This window comes from Urocitellus parryii, chromosome 15 (assembly GCF_045843805.1).
Source record: "Urocitellus parryii isolate mUroPar1 chromosome 15, mUroPar1.hap1, whole genome shotgun sequence".
Lineage (NCBI taxonomy): Eukaryota > Metazoa > Chordata > Mammalia > Rodentia > Sciuridae > Urocitellus > Urocitellus parryii.
In genome coordinates this window covers 43,081,373-43,103,367 of record NC_135545.1, presented here as the reverse complement: position 1 = coordinate 43,103,367, position 21,995 = coordinate 43,081,373, and the positions used below count along the sequence as shown (strand labels likewise).

The following is a 21,995-nucleotide window of genomic DNA, read 5'->3' as shown; positions in this document are numbered from 1 at the left end:
AGAAAGGGCTAGGTGTGCAGCAAGAGCAGTGAAAATAGATATCCATCCTCCAGGGATGTCAGTCATTGCACACAGTGGTTCCCTGAAGCACAGATTTTAGGAGGAGAATTACTCAATAATCACTGACACCAAGATGTTCTTGAGACTCCAAGGACACCCAGATGGCTGGCTGCACTTAGCATGAGTGCACAAAGGTCCTGGACTGATCACACAGGATACTTATTAAAAGCACAGCTTTTTAGACTTAAAACCAGCCAAAGCTTAAGCCAGGTGTAGTGGCACATGCCTGTTATTCCAGTAACTTGGGAGGCTAAGGCAGGAGGATTGCAAGCAAGGTTAGCCTCAGCCACATAGTGAGACCCTCTCTCAAAATAAAAATTAAAAAGAACTGGGGCTGTAGCTCAGTGGTAAAGCACCCCTCCCCACCCTTGTTTCAAACTCCAATACCAAAACAAAACAAAAAACAACCAATCAAAATATGATTCAATAGGTCTGATATGAGGGTCTCAGATCCCCACGGGGTGTAAAACAGACACATTTAGGGATGGATGATCTAGAAAATGAGATCGTTAAGTGAGGGAGAAATCCTTGGCTAAAGACCTCTCAGGACTTCTCTAAGGGCCCAGGAGATCTTAGGAGGCCTGTTATCCTCACTGTCAATCTGCTCTGATATAGAAATGAAAAGCTTTTAAAAGCCTACGTAAGGAAAGACAGTGTCAGTTTCCTAATATTCTAGTATTTTCTTAAGAGCTGACTTTGGGACAGAATGCTAAATGCAAATTCAGATGAAAAGTAAAGGCTACAAAATAACCACTCATTTCCACACCCACACACACTCTGACACTCCCTTCCAGGAAGGTCAAATTTTCCTATCCACTGCCTGGCAGTCACAGACCCAACCCAGGAGCCCACTCTGTCCTCCCCCTGGTTACTTTTGTGACCCAATTATGACCCAAGTTTCAAGACTTTCTAGGCCCTCAACTGGCTTCTTACAATGGTCCCAGTCTCCACAAAATGAAAGCAGCCCTGAGGGAGGGCCTGACATATCTAGCCTGGCCTACAAGGGCAAGAAGAGATTCAAGGCCATCTCTTGAATTCACTGAAACACTAACATGTACACAGAAAGAACTGAGTAGTAAAGCTAGTAAAGTCCCCATATCTTCCTCAGGGAACCAGAGGAGCTCCTGGACATCCACCCTTCTTCCCACCTCAGGCCCCTCTTACCCTGGCACAGTTTAACAATGCCCATGACAATGATGGCAATGAGGGCTAGGACCTTGGCGTAAGTGAACGTGTCCTGTACTCGTGTGCCCCACTTGACATAGGCACAGTTCACAAATGTCAGCAGACCTAGGAGGAAAACCATAAAGTCACTGCCAGGCTTAAGCTGATGGCACATAGGCCCACCCTCTTTACAGAGAGCATCACTTCTGCCCTTCTTGCCTAAATTAGAGGGAACAATGGACGATGAGAACCAAAAGAGGCAAATAGACAGATAACTTGAACCTGCCCCACCTGACAGCACCTATGAATGTCCCAATACTGTGGATATTCAAAGATAATAAAGGTAGCCAGGCACATGGTGCATACCAGTAATCACAGCTACTCAGGAGGCTCACATAGGAGGATCACAACTTTGAAGCCAGCCTCAGCATCTTATTGAGACTCTGTCTCAAAATAAAACAAAAAGGGCTGGGTCTAATTCAGTCCCCATTCCCTCTAAAAACCATCCCCCCAAATACCAGCTATCCCCTCCCTGTGTACTCTCTCCCCTGAACCCTATGGCATTCCCACTTCATAGCTAGAGTCTGATGCTAGGTTCCTATGGACATCTGTCTTAAAACAGGTCTTTTAGGTGTTTATGTGCTTCCCCAAGATCACAAATTTTCAGATGGCAACAAAAGCAAAGCATGTTTTTAAGCTCACTGCTAAGCAAAGGAGAACTAAGGAACCCTTGCTGGAATCAAAGTAGTGATGGCTTTCACTTGACAGCCAATTCACTGGGATAAGGCAATTGTCAGAAAGGTGTCAAAAGGAGAAGAACACCCAGGGTCAGCTGTGGAAGTAAACACAGGAGGCAGAAGAGTCTCTATGGTGCTTTAAGCACCATACACTGGCAAATTATACAGGTGTTCACTAGTCAATCATGGGGGGGACTGGAAGCACCAATGGACACAAAGAAGCAACCCAAAGGAGTGTGTGCTGCTGGAAAGTCTTCCCAGGGACCTACCTGATTATCAAAATTGTATGTATGGGCTAAGCCTAATCAGCTAACATACATAGTTAATAGCCACCAGTAATCCACAGACCTCTGTAGATTACCCCTGTGGATATAATACAGTAAGCATATTTTTAGGTACTTACTCAGTCCCTTCTTGAGAATTGCTTCCCCTCTTCATCATAGCTAACTAAGCCAGACATTGGACCCATGCTGGCTTTTTAGATTGTCTCCCCCAGGAACATGGAATTTGAATACCAAGAGACCAAATCTAATAGTAGCAGGGTACTCTAACATGAGTTGGGAACCACAACAAGTCAAACACACAAGCCCTTGGTAACAGAGGACCAGAAACCACAAGTAAGCAGAGGAAGGAAGCAGGACTACAAAAAGAAACAGAAGTGAGAGAATAAGAAATACACAGAACTGGACATAGGGTACACACCTGTAATCCCAGCAACTAGGGAAGCTGAGGCAGGAGGATTGCAAGTTTGCGGCCAGCCTCAGCAATGTAGCAAGACCCTAAGCAACTTAGCAAGACCTTATCTCAAAATTAAAAAAAGGGCTGGGGATGTAGCTCAGTGGTAAAGCACCCTTGGGTTCAATCCCTAGTACAAAAAAAAAAAAAAGAAAAGAAAAAGAAATACACAAAGAAAACAGCAGAGATAGATATAAGGCAAAGACAATGAAATAGAGACACAGGGAAGGAAACAAAAAGAAAAAAAAAAGATAACATGGGTAAAAAAGGATCCACATTGGAAAAGAAACTGACAATATCCTGGAAGTGCTCACTGAGCTTGTATGTAGAACCAAAATGGGGAAGGGACTGATAACAATCTTCATTCCACAATGCCAGGGATAGCACCTTCTCCTTCCCTCAGTCCTGTTGCTAATTTCCTGCAGGGCTAGTCCTCTCTGCACACAAGTAAATAGAGCACACTGTGGAAATTCAATGACTGTGAGCTAAACTAATGAATGAAGTCCATTCCCCAAGGAAGTCCCTGCAGGATCAGTTTCAAAAGACCTGCTGCAAGGATATAAAAGCACCTGGTCAGTAACACTACCTCCTGAGAAGAAAACTAAAGATCTGGAGAGGGAGGGGGCCTTTTTCTACACCATTTTATACTCTGACACATTCACTATGCACATATACTTCTTTCTCAATGAACATAGTTAAAATGCCACAATGTACGACCAGAGAACAGGGCCAGGGGTAGGATCAAAAGTCAGATATCCAGGGCACAAAATGTAAAAAAAACCATCCACTTTCAGGGGACCATGTGCAGGAACCTGAGAGTATATCCTTACTTCCTGGCTCCAGGCTCCTAGCTTGCCTCATTCTACTCTCAGCCCTGCCAGAGAACATTCTATCAAGCAGAAGCCAAGTCCCTTGACTGCTTTCCTGATTCTAATTAAGAAACACAATTTCACCATCTAAATCACACCCCTTGATGCCTCCCAGAACTCCAAGCCCATGGGGCTGGGGTTGAAGCTCAGTTGTAGAGTACTTGCCTAGCAAGTGTGAGGCACTGGGTTCAATTCTCAGCACCACATATAAATAAATTAAATAATAAAGGTCTATTGACAACTAAAAAAGTATGTTAAAAAAGTAAAATAAAATAAAGAACTCTCATCTAGCTAGCTCACTAGACTGTATCAGAGCTCAAAGACAAGACTGAGCCTTGTGGCCAGGTGCTCAGATTCCACTGCCTCCACTTGAACTTCTAAGCTTTCCCTCTCCGTGGCATTTCCTTGTTGGATAAGCTGGCATCAATAAGCAGGGACCCATATGAGGCTCTCCCAGAGAAATCAGTACTCAAAGAGATCCAGACCCAACCCTGACACAGAAACAAATTCCCAAAGTCTCTCTGTGGTAGAGATTGCTAGTCATCTTCTCCAAACTCCTTAACAGAAACTTGAGCTAGTCTTGGCCACTCCAAAACAGACATTCCTAGTTTCCCCTGCAACTACTTAAGGCTAGGAAACTAGATTTTCTCCCAGATATGTGAGCAGATAAGACCTCTAAAGGGAAGAGTATACCTTTGTCCTTCTGGTCACCTACAATGCCCAACATGACCTGTGGAGCTTGAGTAGTCATTCTGGACCACAGTTAGATGTCACAGGCTGAGGATGGCAGAGCATTAAGATAGAAGAAAGAAACCTGGCTCTCTGAAGCATTTTAAAAGTTGTCTTACCAACCCAACCTGCCTATTTTTAATAGGTGAGAGAAATAAACTTCAACATTGGAGTCATGCTTCTTTGGGTTTTCTGTTGTATGAAACCCAAACTAATCCTAAGTAACACATGCTCCTCCTGACAGAGCTATACCTCTAACACTCTCCCTGACAGCAAGTGGCTGGGTGGCCTGAAGCTGTAGTCCCAGCTATGCTGAGAGTCAGTTTCCTTTTCCCGGAGGGGAGAGGAGGGAAACCTTCCAAGTCTTCTCACAAACAGGCTGGGTGTTAACAAGGGCATCCAAGGACAAAGGAGTACGGTCCTACAAGGCAATGACAAAGGTGGTGGGAAAAAAGAGGGGGGCAAATTTTTATTTTTTTATGCTGATGAGGATTGAACCCATGGCCTTGTGCATGAGAGGCAAGCACTCTACCAACTGAGCTATATCCCCAGCCCAAGGGGGCCAATTTTAAGTCTTTTCGGAGTGAAATGCTCTACAACAGTCCATTTCCTTCCAAATGGAAATCCAGAATCAGTAGCTACCTCCTAGAATGTATAGGAATATGTAATTTGTGTGCCTTTTAAGGAGTATTCCTAAAGCAGGGCCCAATGGCATGCCCCTACAGTCCCAGCTACTCAGGAAGCTGGGGCAGGAGGGTCACTTAAGCTTAGATCAGGGCCAGCCTGATCAACACAGCAAGACCACATCATAAAAATAAATAAATAAATAAGCCAAGTGCAGTGGCATATGCCTGTAATCCTAGCAACTCAGGAGACTGAGACAGGAGGATCACAAGTTTGAGGTTAGCCTTGGCAACTTAGCAAGAACCTCAGCAATTTGGCAAGCCTCTGCCTTAAAATGAAAAATAAAAAGGATGGGGATGTAGCTCAGTGGTAAAGTGGTTCAGGTTTGATCCCCAGTTCTGCAAAGAAAAAAAAAAAAAAGAAGCAGCAAAGAAAAAAATTAGATCCTAATTTCTGAAAATAGCAGAATTGCCAACCCTGATAGTGCACAACTGTGATACCAGCAATTCAGGAAGCTGAGACTGGAGGATCACAAACTTGAGGCTTGAGACCTGTCTCAAAAACAGGACTGGGAATATAGCTCATTATCAAGCCCTTTTTATTTTGAGAGAAGGGTAAGGTACTCCTGGGTTCAATCCCAGTAACAACAGATAGGCAGATAACTGAATAGATAGATAGATAGATAGATAGATAGATAGATAGATAGATAGATAGATAAAACTACCTGGGGGGGGCATATAGCTTAGTATTAGAATGTGTGGGGGGCAAGGGTTCAATTCCTAACACCAAAAAAAAAAAGAAAGAAAGAAAGAAAAGAATCCTTGTCTTTAATTATACAAATATATCTAGTCTTATTATCCGAACACTTGAACTACATATAGGGTTAGAGTCTTTGAGCAAGATCAAGACTCCTTAGCCTTGTGTCACTTAGAAATATGAAAGATGGCTGGGTGCAGTGATACAAGCCTGTAATCCCAGCAATTGGGGAGGCTGAGGAAAGAGGATTGCAATTTGATCGCTAAATGGCCAACCTCAGCCATTTAGTGAGGTCCTAAGCACCTCAAAATAAAAAATAAGAAGGGCTGGGGATGTAACTCTGATAAAGTGCTCCCCAGTACGAGAGAGAAAGAGAGAGAGAGAGAGAGAGAGAGAGAGAGAGAGAGAGAGAGAGAGAGAGAGAGAGAGAGACCCATCTATCCATAGTAATTACTGATCAAAATAGGGGAAGAATATTCCCCCGCCTTTTTTGGTACTGGGAATTGAACCCAGGGGCACTTTACCACTGAGATGCATATCAAGCCCTTTTTATCTTGAGAGAAATTCTCACTATGTTGCTTAGGGCCTTGCTAAATTGCTGAGGCTGGTCTCAAATTTGTAATCCTCTTGCTCCAGCCTCCCATGTCACCCAGCAAGAATATTCTTTTATTCAAAAGTTTGACCAGGCCTGAGTCCAAGGCAGCAAGAAACAACAGAAAGATATTCAAGACTCATTAGGTGTTTCTTCACTCTAGTCTCATCTATATCAGTCTTCTTTCCCTACTTCTCCTCCTCCTCATTGTCAGCCTTACCAAATAAACTCAGGGGAAACAGAGTCTTAGCTGTGAGGCTCTGGGCTGTGATGTCACTGTCATTACTGAACTGGTTCCATCTTGATTCCTTCAAGGCAAGCATTCTCCAGTGATATATATGAGTCCACATAACAGGCAGGATCCATAAGTCAAATCCCACAAAATAAATGGACTAAGAACACCTAAGCCAGAAGTGTTACTCTTCTGCTGTCAAATCAAATATTCTTACAATACTGGGTATCCATGTTACCAAATGTACTGGTCCTACCCAAAAAGAAGACCCTATGTTCCTCAAGAACCATCTTTTCCCCGCTATGGTCCCATAAGTAAGCTTACCAAGTATAGTCTACAATCTGAGGCTCCACCCACCATAGAAAATTCCAAGACTGGGGCTGGGGATGTGGCTCAAGTGGTAGCGCGCTCGCCTGGCATGCGTGCGACCCGGGTTCAATCCTCAGCACCACATACCAACAAAGATGTTGTGTCCGCCGAGAACTAAAAAATAAATATTAAAAAAAAATTCTCTCTCTCTCCTCTCTCACTCTCTCTTTAAAAAAAAAAAAAAAGAAAGAAAATTCCAAGATTCCTGAATACATTTGAACAAAGTATACCTTTAGGACACAGTTTCTTAACTATAGAACTATGGACATTTTGACCAGATAAGTCTTTACTGAGCAGGTTTGTCTCGTATATGGCAGATGTTCAGCATCATCTCTGGCCCCAACCTTCTAGATGCCAGCAACACCAATACCCACTAATCATGTCAACCAAAACACCTCCAGACATTGCCAAACATCTCATGGAAGACAAACTCACTTCAGGTCGAAAACCACTGCTCTAAGATAATAAGTAACTAAGACAGCCCAACATCCCAAAAAACCTGCTTAAATCCCCTGTTAGTGTAACCTAGGAATATGGTGGGGTGCAGCTATATAGAGAGCCAGAGTCTAAAGCAGCAATGGCTTCAGGAACGAAAAAAAGTGATAAAATAAGGAAAAGAAAGAAAGTCTGGGTATAAAAGGAGAGGAAGCAGGACTGTAGTAGACTATAAAGTATATACTCCATTTAAAGGAAAGGACAGATACTCAAAATCTAGCTGATTGAATCAGGCAGGAATTTAAGTTTAGTGTTGCCAGATTTTTTCAGAGAAAGAACAAGTACTGATTTTTCAAATGTTGGCAACTATTTCAATATTATTTAAAACACTGTGCAGGCCTAACAAATCCATCTATGGTCCAAGTCTGGAGACTTGCTAGGCCCTCTAGTCTAAGAATGGAACTTTAATTATCTAGCCTGGCATGGCTATAACTTCTTTGTGCATTCTTCTAAACAACAAGCTAGACCCTCTTATGTCTCTATTTCAAGACTAACTTCATTCTCCTATCCTACCCAAGCCTCACACTAGATTCAATGGATCTTTGGTTTCCCCCCCCCCTAATAATGACCTAGTCAGTTTCTTCCAATTTATGTCTCTTGAGATCAGGCCGTTCCCACTGCCATTCCTACCCAAAGTGACTCCCTCCCATACCTCAGCTCTATTTAAAGCCTAATCCTATGACCTAAAAGTTCCAAGAAGGGAAATAAGTTGAACCCTAAAATCAAGTCAGTTAGGACTATGGAGCATAGTTTTATGACTTGGCTGATTTCTGATAAGTTCCTGCCCTCAGGCCTGGATTCTAGAAAAGCCTTGGCTTCTGGGATAAGGGGCTTGCAGCAATTCCAATCTTGAGAAATCTGGGTAAAAGTACATGTTGAATGAAAGAGACCAGGAAATACCAATACTTTGCATATCTAAAAAGTAAGGCTACTCCTCCAATCCCAAGATCAGTGCCTAGTATGAGGATAGGCTTCTTAAGTAAAAAAACATGGGGAAAATAAAAAAAGGGAAGAAAATAAAATTTAACAAACAAAAATTAAGATAAAAATCTTCTGGGTATCAAAAATTATATATAACATGCCCTTTGACTTGATTGTTCTTTGAATTTACTCTAAAGCTATCACCCACCAATGCACAGGCAATTTCAGATGCCCAATCAATTGAGGAACTCATACAACACTCAAAAAAGAATCCTGCAACAGTTTATTTCCTTAGACACAATGATTTCCCTTATTTAATTTAATCCTAAGAAAATATTCAGGAACTCTAAAATGATTTATGTACAAAGACATAATTATTTACAGCATTATTTACAATAGTATAGAGCTCTTACTATATGTCAGGAACAGAAAAGCATTTACAGAGGTATTTGTCTTTTATTCTTCACAACAATCTTTTCAGCTAGGCACTATTAATAATCTCATTTTCGGGGCTGGGGATGTGGCTCAAGTGGTAGCGCGCTCGCCTGGCATGAGTGTGGCCCAGGTTCGATCCTCAGCACAACATACAAAGATGTTGTATCTGCCGAGAACTGAAAAATAAATATTAAAAAAAATTCTCTCTCTCTCTCTCTCCCTGTCCTCTTTCTTTAATAATAATAATAATAATAATAATAATAATAATAATCTCATTTTCCAAATGAGAAAACTGAGGCAGCAGATAATTAATTCCCTAAATCAATGGTAAAGCTAGAAATCAAACCCAATCCAGCATTGGACCCTCTGAGTTTAATCATTATACTATACCGCCTGGAAATCACACCTATGTCCCCAAATCATGTTTTCTAAGAATATTTGATAAAAGAGATTAGATGCTAAAATTTAAAAACCAGTATAAGAACCACTAAAGTTCAGGAAATAATGCCAAGAGTTAATAAATGGGACAGAATCAAATTAAAAATCTTTTCTGCATAACAAAAGAAACAGGACTATGAAGAAGGAACCTATAGAATTGGAGAAAATCTATGTTACCTACTCTTCAGACAGTATTAATGTCTAGAACATATAAAGAACTCAAAAAACTTTACACCAAAAAAAGTCAAATAATCCAATTAATATGGACAAATGAATTAAACAGAGTATTCAAAAGAAGAAATACAAATGGCCATCAAATACATGAAAAAATGTTCAGGATCATTAGCAATTAGGGAAATGCAAATCAAAATTACAATGAGATTTCATCTCACTCCAACTAGAATGGCAGTCACCAAGAATACAAATAATAAATGCTGGAGAGGATGTGGAGAAAAAAGAACACCTTTACACTATTGGTGGGACTACAAGTTAGTACAACCACTATGGAAATCAGTGTGGAGGTTCCTCAAAAGACTAGGCATGGAACCACCATCTGACCAAGTTATACCACTTCTCAGTATTTATCCGAAAGAATTATAGTCAACATAATACAGCAATACAAGCATAGCATACCCATGTTTATAATAGCACAATACCATAGCCAAACTATGGTACCAGCCTAGGTGTCCATTGGTGGATGAATGGATAAAGAAAATGTGGCCATATACCCAATGGACTTTTATTCAGCTAAAAAGAAAAATGATACAGCATTTGAGAAAAGTGGATAGAACTAGAGACCATCCCATTAAGCAAAATAAGTCACACTCAGGTGGTATGCCTTCTCTCATATGAGGAAGCTAGAGAGAAAAAAGGAAAACAAAAGTGGGGGTGGATCTTCTAAAAATCAAAGTGAGGGCTATAGCTGTGGCTCATCAGTAGAGCTAGAGCACTCATCTAGCAGTAGCACATGCAAGGTGCTGGTTCAATCCTTAGCACCACATAAAAATAAATAAATAAAATAAAGGTATTGTGTCCAACTACAATTTAAAAACATATATATATTTTAAAAAATCAAGGGTTGGGGTTGTGGCTCAGGTAGAGTGCTCACCTAGCACAGTAAGGCACTAGGATTCAGTCTTCAGCACCACAGGAAAATAAATAAATAAAAATAAAGGCATTGTGTCCACCTATAACTAAAAAAAATATAAAAAAAAAAAAAAAACGAAATCAGTAGAGGAAAGGGACTAAGGGGTGGGAATTAGGACAGGGAAATGCTGGGGAGTGATATTGGCCCAATTATATTGTTATATGGTGTGCATGTATGAATATGTAACAATAAATCCCCTCAATATGTACAACTATAATGCACTAATAAAAAAGTATGTGGGGAAAAACAGTATATAAGACACAAAGAGTATGATTTTTTATTTTGATTTTTTAAGTAATTTTTGGGGGATTGAACCAGAGGTGCTTTATCACTGAGCCACATCCCCAGTCTTTTTATTTTTTGGTTTTTTTATTTTTATTTTTTTGGTACCGGGAAATGAACTCAGGGATACTCAACCACCGAGCCACATCCCAGCCCTATTTTGTATTTTATTTAGAGATAGGGTCTCACTGAGTTGCTTAATGCCTCACCATTGCTGAGGCTGGCCTTGAACTCATGATTCTCCTGTCTCAGCCTCCCCAGCCGCTGGGATTATAGGCATGCGCCACCATGCCCAGCCTTTTTATTTTTTAATTTTGAGACAGGGTCTCACTAAGTTGTTTAGGGCCTCAATTTATGATTCTGCTGCCTCAGTGTCCTGAGTAGCTGGGATTATAGGTGTGTACCACCATGCTCAGCAGGATCATTTTAAAAATGATAAATTTTATGTAAGATGGGGCTGGGGTTGTGGCTCAGTGGTTGAGCACTTGCCCAGCATGTGTGAGGCACTGGTTTCGATTCTCAGCACCACATATAAATAAATGAATAAAATAAAGGTCCATCAACGTCTAAAAAAATTAAAAAAATATATATGTAGAAAAAAATATTGGAAGGTATTTCACTCATAACAATAGTTTTCTGGGAGGTAAAATCATGAATGATTTTAATTTTTTTTATACTATTCTTTATCTGCCAACTTGTCTATAAAGTCCATTTATTATCTTTTAATTAAAAAAACACTACTTTAAAAAAAAATGTTGCTTTTGGGTTGAGGTTGTAACTCAGGGGTAAAGCGCTTGCCTCACATGCATGAGGCACTGGATTTGATACTCAGCACCACATATAAATAAATAAAATAAAGATATTTACATCTACATCTAAAAAAATATTTTTTTAAATTAATTAATTTATTTTTTAGGTGTAGATGGACACAACACAATGCCCTTTTATTTTTATGTGGTGCTGAGGATCGAACCCGGGTCCCGCCAGTGTTGGGCGAGCGCTCCACCACTGAGCCACAATCCCAGCCCTAAAAAAAAATATTTTTAAAAAATGTTGTTTTGGGGGCCGGGGCTGGGGCTTAGCACGCACGCACGAGGCACTGGGTTTGATCCTCAGCACCACATAAAAACAAATAAATAATCTAAACATTAAAAAAATAACTTATGAATCAACAAAGAAACCATAATTTTAAAAAAATTTTAATGTTGTTTTTATGAAATAAAGGGAAAATTATATACTAAGCTTAAAAACCAGAATATAGCCAGGTGCAGTGGCATGCATACACCACTAATTCCAGTGAAATTCCATGACTCACAGGAGGGTTGAGGCCAGCTTGGGCAAATCAGCAAGAACTTGTCTCAAAAAAAAATAAAATAAAATTGCAGGCTGGGGGAGTAGGGAGAGCTGTAGTTCAGGGGTAAAATGCAATTAATTAATTTAAAACCAGAATATAAATTCATACGCAAAGTCTGATCCCAATTCTATAAAAAAATGAAGACAATATTATTAAAAGTACTCATCTCTTAGTGAGAGATTATGAGTAATTTGAGGATAATTTAATCTCTCCTTAATGACCATGTTTAGAATCATACACTTACTCCCTTTTTTTAGAGATGAGTCATGCCAGAATCTTCAGGACCAAAGTCTATTAGACACATAGGTGAATACCAATCATCCTTTCTCCTCCCAGGAGTATGTTTTCTCCTCACTGTCTCAAGAGGTATGGAGGGAATTCCCTCTATTGTTTGCTTTAACAAAGTCCTTAAAGTCAGGAGGCATGGTGTACTATACAATCCATATTGCTAGTTTCCAAGGTACTCTCAGTCTATTTTTAATATTGTAGACAAACTATATATAGCCAAAGCTTTTATAAGCAGAGATAAGGAAAGAACAGGGTATAATTAAGTGCCTTTGGCAGCACAGTGCTATGGAACACAGAGAATTCTGGGCTAACTGAAGCTCTAGCTCTGCAAGGTTGTATAACAATCTTCTCTCCTTTCAAGGGCTTCACAGAGAATTCTGGTCTAACTGAAGCTCTAGCTCTGCAAGGTTGTATAACAATCTTCTCTCCTTTCAAGGGCTTCACACAGAATCCCTCTTTACATAAGAATCCCTCTCACATAAGAGAGAAAAGAAAATGCAAAAAATAAAAAAGGATGCATGGGGATCTCATCCTTAATGTAGGGTAGAAGCTACTTTTTTCTCATGAGCTGCAGGCAAAGCTTGTTTACAAAGTCAGTATACAGAAAAATGAAACACCAATAAGAAAAAGCCATTTTGGTGTGGTACTTGCTGCTTGGAATGGACCTCAAAGAGTGGCAGTAGCAGGAAGAAGGGGGTCCTATGGGCTTAGGAATAAGGCCTTGGGACCCCGCAGTCTATAGAAGCCTATTTCCTCACTGATGCCTTTAAACTAGTTTAAGATGAAAAGCTGAGAAGTAAAATAACACTTTTTTCTTTCTGAGCAGCACAATATAGGACTCAACACTGACTTTTTAATTGTTTTCTGTGTTAAGTTTCAACTAGTTGATGTTGAAACCTATCTCTTAAAACTGACCAAAAAAAAAAAAAAAAAAAAAGAGCACCAGGCAAGATAAATATAAGACATGTAATAACCTGTCACAGAGAGTAGACGAAAGACCTCAGAAACAGCCAAGAGTAAGAAGAATGTGAGGCTCTAATATCTCTCAGGATCAATCGACTCTGATGAAATTACTCCTTCCAAAGGTAAGGTATCTCCCTCTTCCCCAAAAGGCAAACTATGCTTTTTTTCCCCCATCTTTCCCTGCATTACTAGGGATTGAACCCAAGGGCACTCTTACACTGAGCTATATCCCAGCCTTTTTATTTTTTATTTTGAGACAGGGTTTCACTAAATTACCCTGGCCTTGAATTTGTGACCCCCCCTGCCTCAGCCTCCTGGAATTACAGTTTTACACCACTATACCCAGCAAATTATGCTATTTAAATATAAGGCACCCATACCATTATTACAGCACCCACACACACACACCCATGCCCCCACATATCCTCTCACATTCAGCCCCCATACTTACATATGCAAGCAGCAGCAAGAAGACGGCAGGCCAGGTACGGGGGATCACAGGTGGGGAAGGAGGGCTGGATGATGTAGTTGGCGCAGGTGATGGCGATGATGGCCTGACTGGTGGGCTCAATGATTAGCAGTGAGGCCCATAGGCGAATGAAGGCAATAAAGCCCCCAAAGGCCTCTAGAATATAAGCATAGCTGGCCCCTGACTTGGTGATAGTGGTCCCCAGTTCTGCATAGCAAAGGGCGCCCACAACAGAGAAGAGCCCACCAATGGCCCACACGACCAGTGACAACCCATAGGAGGCAGTATGTACCAGCACCCCCTTGGGTGAGACGAAGATCCCTGAGCCAATCATGTTGCCCACCACCAGGCTGACCCCATTCAGCAGAGAGATCTCCTTCTTCAGCTGCATGGCTTCTGAGGGAACTTGAGGTGGCAAGCTGACATCTTCTTCCACCCTGGGCTGGCTGGCCTCAGGGATGAGATGGTAGCTGGGTACGGGGTTCACAATCTCTCTGGCTTCCATGGCAAATGGTTCCCGCACAACTGTGTTTACACTAGCCTGGTAAAGAAAACAAGTATGTCAAATCTTTGGCAGGAGTTGGTGAGGTTCTGGTTTAGACCTGCGAGTCAGGCAAATTTCCCTGCCCACTTCCTGCTTAGGGACAGACAGTATGCTACACACAAAATACAATATATTTCTCAGTTCCCACAATAGGACACAGGAAAATGGAGATAGGCAGACTTCTAATGCTCCTGAGAAAGATACCCATGAGAATACAGGCATGATTTGATGGTGGTTTCCAACAAGAGACCTGTGGGTAGGCACTGGGTTTGTCCACTAGATTCATTCTCCCTAAGTGTTGGTTTTGCTCTTTTCTTACCAGCTTAAAACACACAAACCTACCATGCAGAGAAGACCAAAGCCCCTGCAGCATGTACATAGCCTTCTCTAGCCTGAAAGGCCTCTCATTGTATACACCAGGTATACAAGCTGCCTACCAAGCTGCCTACCCAGCTCTCATATAAAGGACAAGAAGAATTTTCACAGTGTCCAGCCTCACACAGAGAGATCCATAGCTACTCTCAGGATAGCAAAGAACATGAGCAGTACAGAGAAGGATTAAAAAGATCCTTAGACAAGAGTATATCACTTTTGCAGGGACTGGATCAAGAAGAGAACGTGTGGAAATACATACCCGTGTTCACTCACCTTACTCCCCACATTGCTGCTTGCCCATTCAATACCTTTCTTTTTTCCAAAGTACCCAAAAGAAAGTGATTATACAACAAGACAAAAATGGAGGAAGGATCTCTAAGGAGCACCATAAACTGGGGTTAAACATTTGTCTACTTGCTTTCCTCAATACACCCCTCACTTTTACCTGGGGCTGAAATTCTAAGATTTTTCCAGAACATTATCCTGGAGTCTTGACATCCAACAAAAGCTATAGGCTTCTCTTGATGACAGATTTGGCATTGGAAAGCATCCCATAGAGAGATGGTACATACAGTACCACCTTTGGATTAGAGTTGGGCTAATCCAGAAACCTTAAGGAAGTTAGATTCACATTATACTACCTACAAAGGACCCAGAATCTGTCAGAGGAAGACAACTACCTTCCTTACCCTGTGCTTGGAGTAGACTTCGTCCTCCCTAAATTTCTGTGTGGGCCATGCTTCAAATCCCCTGAAATTACCTCACTTTTTAGAAAAAGGAATCTGGTGGGCTATTTGATTCCCATCCAGGAGTCAGTCTATAGAGGTCAAAGGGATAACTTCCAGGGATAAGAAGGCAATCAGCACATCATTTTTCCAGAAGCCTCACACCACTCAACAAAGATGTATATGACATATCCTGGCTTCACTAAGCTCAGAGCAAGGGAATCACAGTCACTCAAGAGTGAGGAAAGGCACAATAGCACACACCTGTAATCCCAGCTACTCAGGAGGCTAAAGCAGGAGGATCACAAGGCCAGCCTCAGCAACTTGGTGAGAATCTGTCTGGGGGGCAGGGGGGGGGGTAGTGTGTACACACACACACACACACACACACACACACACACACCTGTCAGGGAAAATTTTGATCTCCACAGATCCCACCCGATGTTCTTGCCTTACCTGTCCCAATTCTGTTACAGAGTCTGGACATGAGCCTGAGTGAAAAAGTTTCTCTGGGGCACCAGAAGCCTTCCCCCGTCCCAGAGATGAGCCAGCCTATCTCTGCTTAGATGGGGCAGGGCTTTCAGGCAGCACCACTTTTATTTTTCACCTCTGACACCAAGCCATGCAGGTTTCCCTATGCAGGCATGTGGGAACAGATTTGTTTTCACATGTCTGTCAGGTGAGTCCAGGCATTCATGGGAACAAATCCAATAAACAGCTGAGAACCCATATTCTCACGTGAGAGTCAGGTGCCCAGAGACCTACGTTACCTTTTCTACCGTATTCAGCACAGAGATGAAGAGCAAAGATGCCTGGTCCCAGTGACCATTCCAACTTCTTCTATTTCATCAGATCCCAGTTGGAGGTAAGAAGCTCAGGCTACCAGATCTTCCTTTTGTACTTGTACAGGATGACAATGGTGCATCTGATGTGACTATTTTATTTTTTTATTCAGCAAGGGACTATACCCAGGGATGTTCTACCACCAGCCCCTTCTATTCTTTATTTTGAGATAGGGTCTCATTGAGTTGTGCAGGCTGACCTCAAACTTCTGATCCTCCTACTTCAGCCTCCTGAGTACCTAGGATTATAGACAAGTACCACTGTACCCAGCTCTGATGTGCTTTATTAAGTAGGTCTGACATGCCAGTGAAACTATCCAGTAGTTTATTTAAAAGGGAGAGTACAGTCACAGCTCCACAAGCTGTTTCCTAGCATCTCGGTCCCAGCATCTGAATAAGGGACAAGATTTCTGCTGGAATTTAAAAAGAACTCCTCCTCCAGCCAAGGAGAGTCACCCTCACAGACAACTGAGAGTAGTTGAGGTTTCTTTCTCTTCTTTCAATAACAAAATGTGACTGACTCTAAGCACATGTCCTTGGACAAAAGTAATTAAAGTTCCTTCTCTTTGTTAAACACCCAAGAGCAGACTTGTGATGTAACTCCAGCAAGCTCCCCAAGAACAGATGGCTAAATTCCAGGATGGCTTGGCCACACAACTCCAAGGCCATCCCTCCCCTGCCTTCTCTGTCTACATCTCACTTCACATGCCTCCACAAAATCTAAGCACATGGGATATAGGTGGGATGTAGATGAGTTGTAGAGAGCTTGCCTAGCATGTATGAGGCCCTGGGTTCTAGCCCCAGTACTGCAAAAAATAAAATAAGTGCCTATAATATGAAAAAGATCGTTAGGGACCATGCCCTCAACACAAAATCAGGCAGTATGGTAGTATGGAAGTGATAAGGTCCTGTAGTCAGAGACCACAGCTTACCAGATGTATCTCACCCTTCTCTTTTCCAGCTCTTCTTCCCTAACAGCCTCACTGACCTTTTGTAAGCATCAAGTTAGGCAATATGAAACTCTCCAGTATGAAGCTTTCTTAGCCAAGTTAATATTGCTGAAAGATAACTTCTAGAAGCAAGGAAAAGAGGGAAGAAGTGACATAAGGTTATTTCACTGGAAGAAAAAAAATCTAGCACAAAATAGGAAGTTCTTGACTATTAACTTCCTCTTAGAAACAAAGTATTATTCCTACTTCAGTGACAAGAAAAATCCAGATAATCTATAAAACCATAATTTCCTTGAAACCATAAGAAAGCTGAGGTTACAGGGCAACTAACTAGAGTAAAACTGAAGGAAAGATAACCACTTCCAACAAGAGAGAAATATAGGGGCTGGGGATGTGGCTCAAGCGGTAGCGCGCTCGCCTGGCATGCGTGCGGCCCGGGTTCGATTCTCAGCACCACACACCAACAAAGATGTTGTGTCGGCCAAAAACTAAAAAAATAAATAAATACATTTAAAAAAAAAGAGAGAGAAATATAAGCTCCACTTAGTGGGAAAATGATGGGACCACCATATAGGTGGGCAAGAAGAATTCAAGAACTTTTTCAATGAGTTACTAAAGGTCAAATATGGGTTATCAAGAGCCACCCATTCAGAGGTTTTTCTCTACAGGCCCCAGTAGGTGCTCACACGAAATATTGGGCAGGACTTCAACAGATGAATGGATAAAGAAACTGGAATATATACACAATGGAATATTACTCAGACTTAAAGAAGAATGAAATTATGGCATTTTCCAGTAAATGGGTGGAACTGGAGAATATTATGCTAAGTGAAATAAGCCAATCCCAAAGAACCAAAGGCTGAATGTTTTCTCTGATATGTGCATGCTAATTCACAATGGGTTGGGGGAGAATAGAGGTTTTTTTTAATATTTATTTTTTAGTTATAGTTGGACACAATACCTTTATTTTATTTATTTATTTTTATGTGGTGCTGAGTATAGAATCCAGAACCTCGCATGTGCTAGTGAGCGCTCTACTGCTGCCACAACCCCAGCCCAAAGAGATATTTTGGACTAGACAGAAGTAGTGAGTGAAGAGAGGGGAGATGGCATGAGGGTAGCAATGATAGTAAAATGAATCGGACTTTATTACTCTATGTGCATATATGATTACTTGACCTGTGTAACTCTACATCGTGTACAATCAGATGAATGAGAAGTTATGTATGATATGTCAAAATGCATTCTACTGTTATGTATAACTAATTAGAACAAATGTAAAAATATATACAAAAAAAAAAAAAAAGAAAGAAATACTGGGCTGGGGATATAGCTCAGTTGGTAAAGTGCTTGCCTCATATGCACAAGGCCATAGGTTCAATCCCTAGCACCACCAGAAAAAGAAAGAAACACTGGGCAGAGTCTCTCTCTCTCTCTCTCTCTCTCTCTCTCTCTCTCTCTCTCTCTCTCTCTCTCTCAGTAGTACTGGCCTGGAAAAGGAACAATATAAAGCCAATTTGGCCCCACAGAGAAAGGACAGCAAACTCTGTCACTCCCAAGGTAACTGGGGCAGGGTACCAAGAGAACCCTCTATGACTGGGAGAGGAGCAGGAAATTCTGACCAAGACCATTACAAGTGTCCTACTTCTTGGGGGGGAGGGCAGGATCGCCCAGAAGGATCTATCCCCAACATTCAAGGAAATACCCCCTGAGACTGAGGCTGAACCAAGAAAACAGAAAACTTCCCACCACCAGGTTAGAAAACATCCAGGAACAAGAAACAGTCAGGTATAACTCAGAGTGTGGTAGAGATGGGTCCTGAGAAAAGCTAAGGCAGGAGTCAAGCAGAAACACTGAGAAAAGCCTGCCCTTTGAGCCCTGAATGCAAGGAAATTCCAGAGGAATTTGAAGATAAAGTTACCTAAGGTAACCATAGCAACAACAAACCCCAAACAGCTCTTCTAATTGATTCAAACTTCCACACCAACAACCTAGCAAAAGAAGAGGTAATACCCATTTCCCAGAATAATTCTCACCCCCAACTCCCTCCACTACTAGGGAATGAACCCAGGGGCACTTTGCTACTGAGCCACATCCCAGTCCCTCCCCACCTCACACCAGGAACTCATCAGGGGCACTCAACCACTAAGCCATATCCCTAGCCTAATTTTGTATATTATTTAGAGACAGGGTCTCACTGAATTGCTTAGTGTCTCACCATTGCTGAGGCTGGCTTTGAATTTGCTATCCTCCTACCTCAGGAGCCTCACGAGCTGCAGAGATTATAGGTGCACGCACCAGCGCGCCTGGCCCCAGTCCTTTTTCTTTTTATTTTACTTTTTTTTTTAATATTTTCTTTTTTTTAATATTTATTTTTTAGTTTTTAGGTGGACACAATATCTTTATTTTACTTTTATGTGGTCCTGGGGATTGAACCCAGTGCCTTGCGCATGCCAGGCAAGCATGCTACGTACCACTTGGGCCACATCCCCAGCCCTTTATTTTACTTTTTATTTTTGAGAGAGGGTCTTGCTAAGTTGCAGAGATCAGCCTTGAATTTGTAATCCTCCTGCTTCAGCCTCCCCAGTGGCTGGATTGCAGATGTGTGCCACTGAACCCAGACAGAATAAATATTATATACCTCAGCTTCTACTATTTTACACACCATGCCTGGAAATCAATAACAAATTACAAGTAACCCAAAAAAGCAAGAAAAACAACTCACTATAAAGAAGCAAAGTAATCAATAGGACCAGACCTAGAAATGACCCAGATATTGGACATATCAAACTAACAATTTAAAATAATTACAGTGTGCGGCCTGGGTTCGATCCTCAGCACCACATACAAACAAAGATGTTGTGTCCGCCGAAAACTAAAAAAATAAATATTAAAATTCTCTCTCTCTCTCTCTCTCTCTCTCTTTAAAAAAAATAAATAAAAAATAAAATAAAATAAAATAATTACAGTGGAATTGGGGGTATAGCTCAGTGGTAGAGTACGTGCCTAGCAGGTATAAGGCCTAGATTTGATCCTCAGAATCTCCAAAAAATAAAGATTAAATAATTATGATTAATACATTGAAGTCTCTAGTTAAAGTTAGGGAGCAAGTGGGAACAAATATGGAATTTTATTTTGTTACAAGGGATTGAGCCCAGAAGCACTTAACCACTGAGCCACATCAGCAGCCCTTTTTATATTTTATTTAAACATGGGGTCTCTCTGAGTTGCTTAGTGCATCAATAAATTGCTAAGGCTGGCTTGGAACTCGAGTTCATACTGACTTAGCCTCCGGAGCTGCTGGGATTATAGGCATGCACCGTGACGCCTAGCTAAATATAGAATTTTAGTAGAAAAATGAAAACATGAGTCAAAATGGAAGAAAGTAAAACATACCAGAGCATCTAAGAGCTATGGGACAATATACAATAGTTAAGGTAAATATTAAAAAGAAAACATTGTTGATTATTTTCAGTTGCTTAGAATATAACTGATGCCTACAGCAAAAACAGTAGCAATGCGTAACATACTTAAAAGTATAATGTCTAACAACAATAACACAAAAAATAAGTGGGAAGAATTGGGAGCATACTGTTTCTTTCATGTGAAGCAATTCAATAATATTTCAAGGTAGACTGAGCCAAGTGCAGTGGCATGCGCTTGTAATCCAAGCTAATGGGGAGGCTGAGACAAGAGGATCACAGTTTCAAGGCTAGCCTGAGCAATTTAGTGAGGTCCTAGGCAACTTAGCAAGACCCTGTCTCAAAATCAAAAATAAATAAATAGGGCTGGAGATGTGGCTCAAGCGGTAGCGTGCTCGCCTGGCATTCGTGAGGCCTGGGTTCGATCCTCAGCACCACATACAAATGAAGATGTTGTGTCCGCTGAAAACTAAGAAATAAATAATGAAATTCTCTCTCTCTCTCAAAAAAAAAAATGTTGCTTTCAAAAAAAAAACAAACAAATAAACAAATAAATAAATAAATAAACAAGGGGCTAGGAATGTGACTCAGTGGTAGAATGCCTCTGGAATTAATCCCCAGCACCACACACACACATACACACACACACACCACACTCACTCACTCACACAAAAGAAGGAAGAAGAAAGAAAGAAAAAATAAAACAGGTTTCATTAAATTATTCAATGTACCTGATAAGGTCCAATCTTGAAATAACAGTGTTAAGCCCAGATAAAATGCATTTAGGTATGTTGGCACATGCCTGTAATTCCAGTCACTTGGGAGGCTGAGGCAGAAGGACTGCAAGTTCAAAGCCAGCCTCAGCAATTTAGCAATAGCCTGTCTCAAAACAAAAAATAAAAAGAACGGGGATATGACTCAATGGTATAGCACACCTGAGTTCAATCTAAAAAAAAAAAAAAAAAAAAAAAAGACATGCAGGAGTCCCTGGGTTGGATCCCCAGTGCTGAAAAAAAGGGGAAGACAAAACAGTTTTTCTAACAGATTTCATCCCAATTCTGCAGCTAATTCAGTAATTTACCAGACCACTAAAATTTCCTGATGAAAACAACCATGAAACTATCATGTGCAATTTCTGAAGAAAAAACAGACATCAAAGTTTGATTACAAAGAAAGTTTTTATTATAACTTCCAATCAAAAGACAAAAATCATATGGCCCTTATGTTTGCCTTTGTACTTAGAATATCAGAAAACTTAGGATCAAATTTAGCTCCCAATCATAGTAGATAAGATGCCTGTATTTCAACAGTGTTTGCTACCTAGTCTTTCCCATGGCTTTAGTTTGCTCTATTTCTCTTTTTTTTATTTTATTTTTTTAGTTGTAGATAGACACAATACCTTTATTTTGTTTATTTTTATATGGTGCTAAGGATCGAACCAGTGACAGCCCCAGTTCTCTCTATTTCTTTTTTAACAA

At 41.0% G+C, this 21,995-nt stretch overlaps 1 protein-coding gene across 6 annotated transcripts in view; it reads right to left on the bottom strand.

Moving 5' to 3' along the window:
* The window catches only part of Slc7a6 (solute carrier family 7 member 6), a 38,334-nt gene that overhangs the window by 13,704 nt on the left and 2,635 nt on the right, over positions 1 to 21,995 (bottom strand). For 5 of the 6 annotated variants that reach the window (XM_026404494.2, XM_026404496.2, XM_026404498.2 and 2 more), the window contains 2 exons: positions 13,642 to 14,200; positions 1,225 to 1,350 (listed from right to left, as the gene is read on the bottom strand). In XM_026404494.2, the coding sequence (XP_026260279.1) occupies positions 1,225 to 1,350; positions 13,642 to 14,164 (649 nt within the window). In that variant the 5' untranslated portion in view covers positions 14,165 to 14,200. Of the gene's footprint in view, positions 1 to 1,224; positions 1,351 to 13,641; positions 14,201 to 21,248; positions 21,397 to 21,995 lie in introns of all 6 variants that reach the window. The other variant, XM_077793204.1, reaches the window with a different exon arrangement.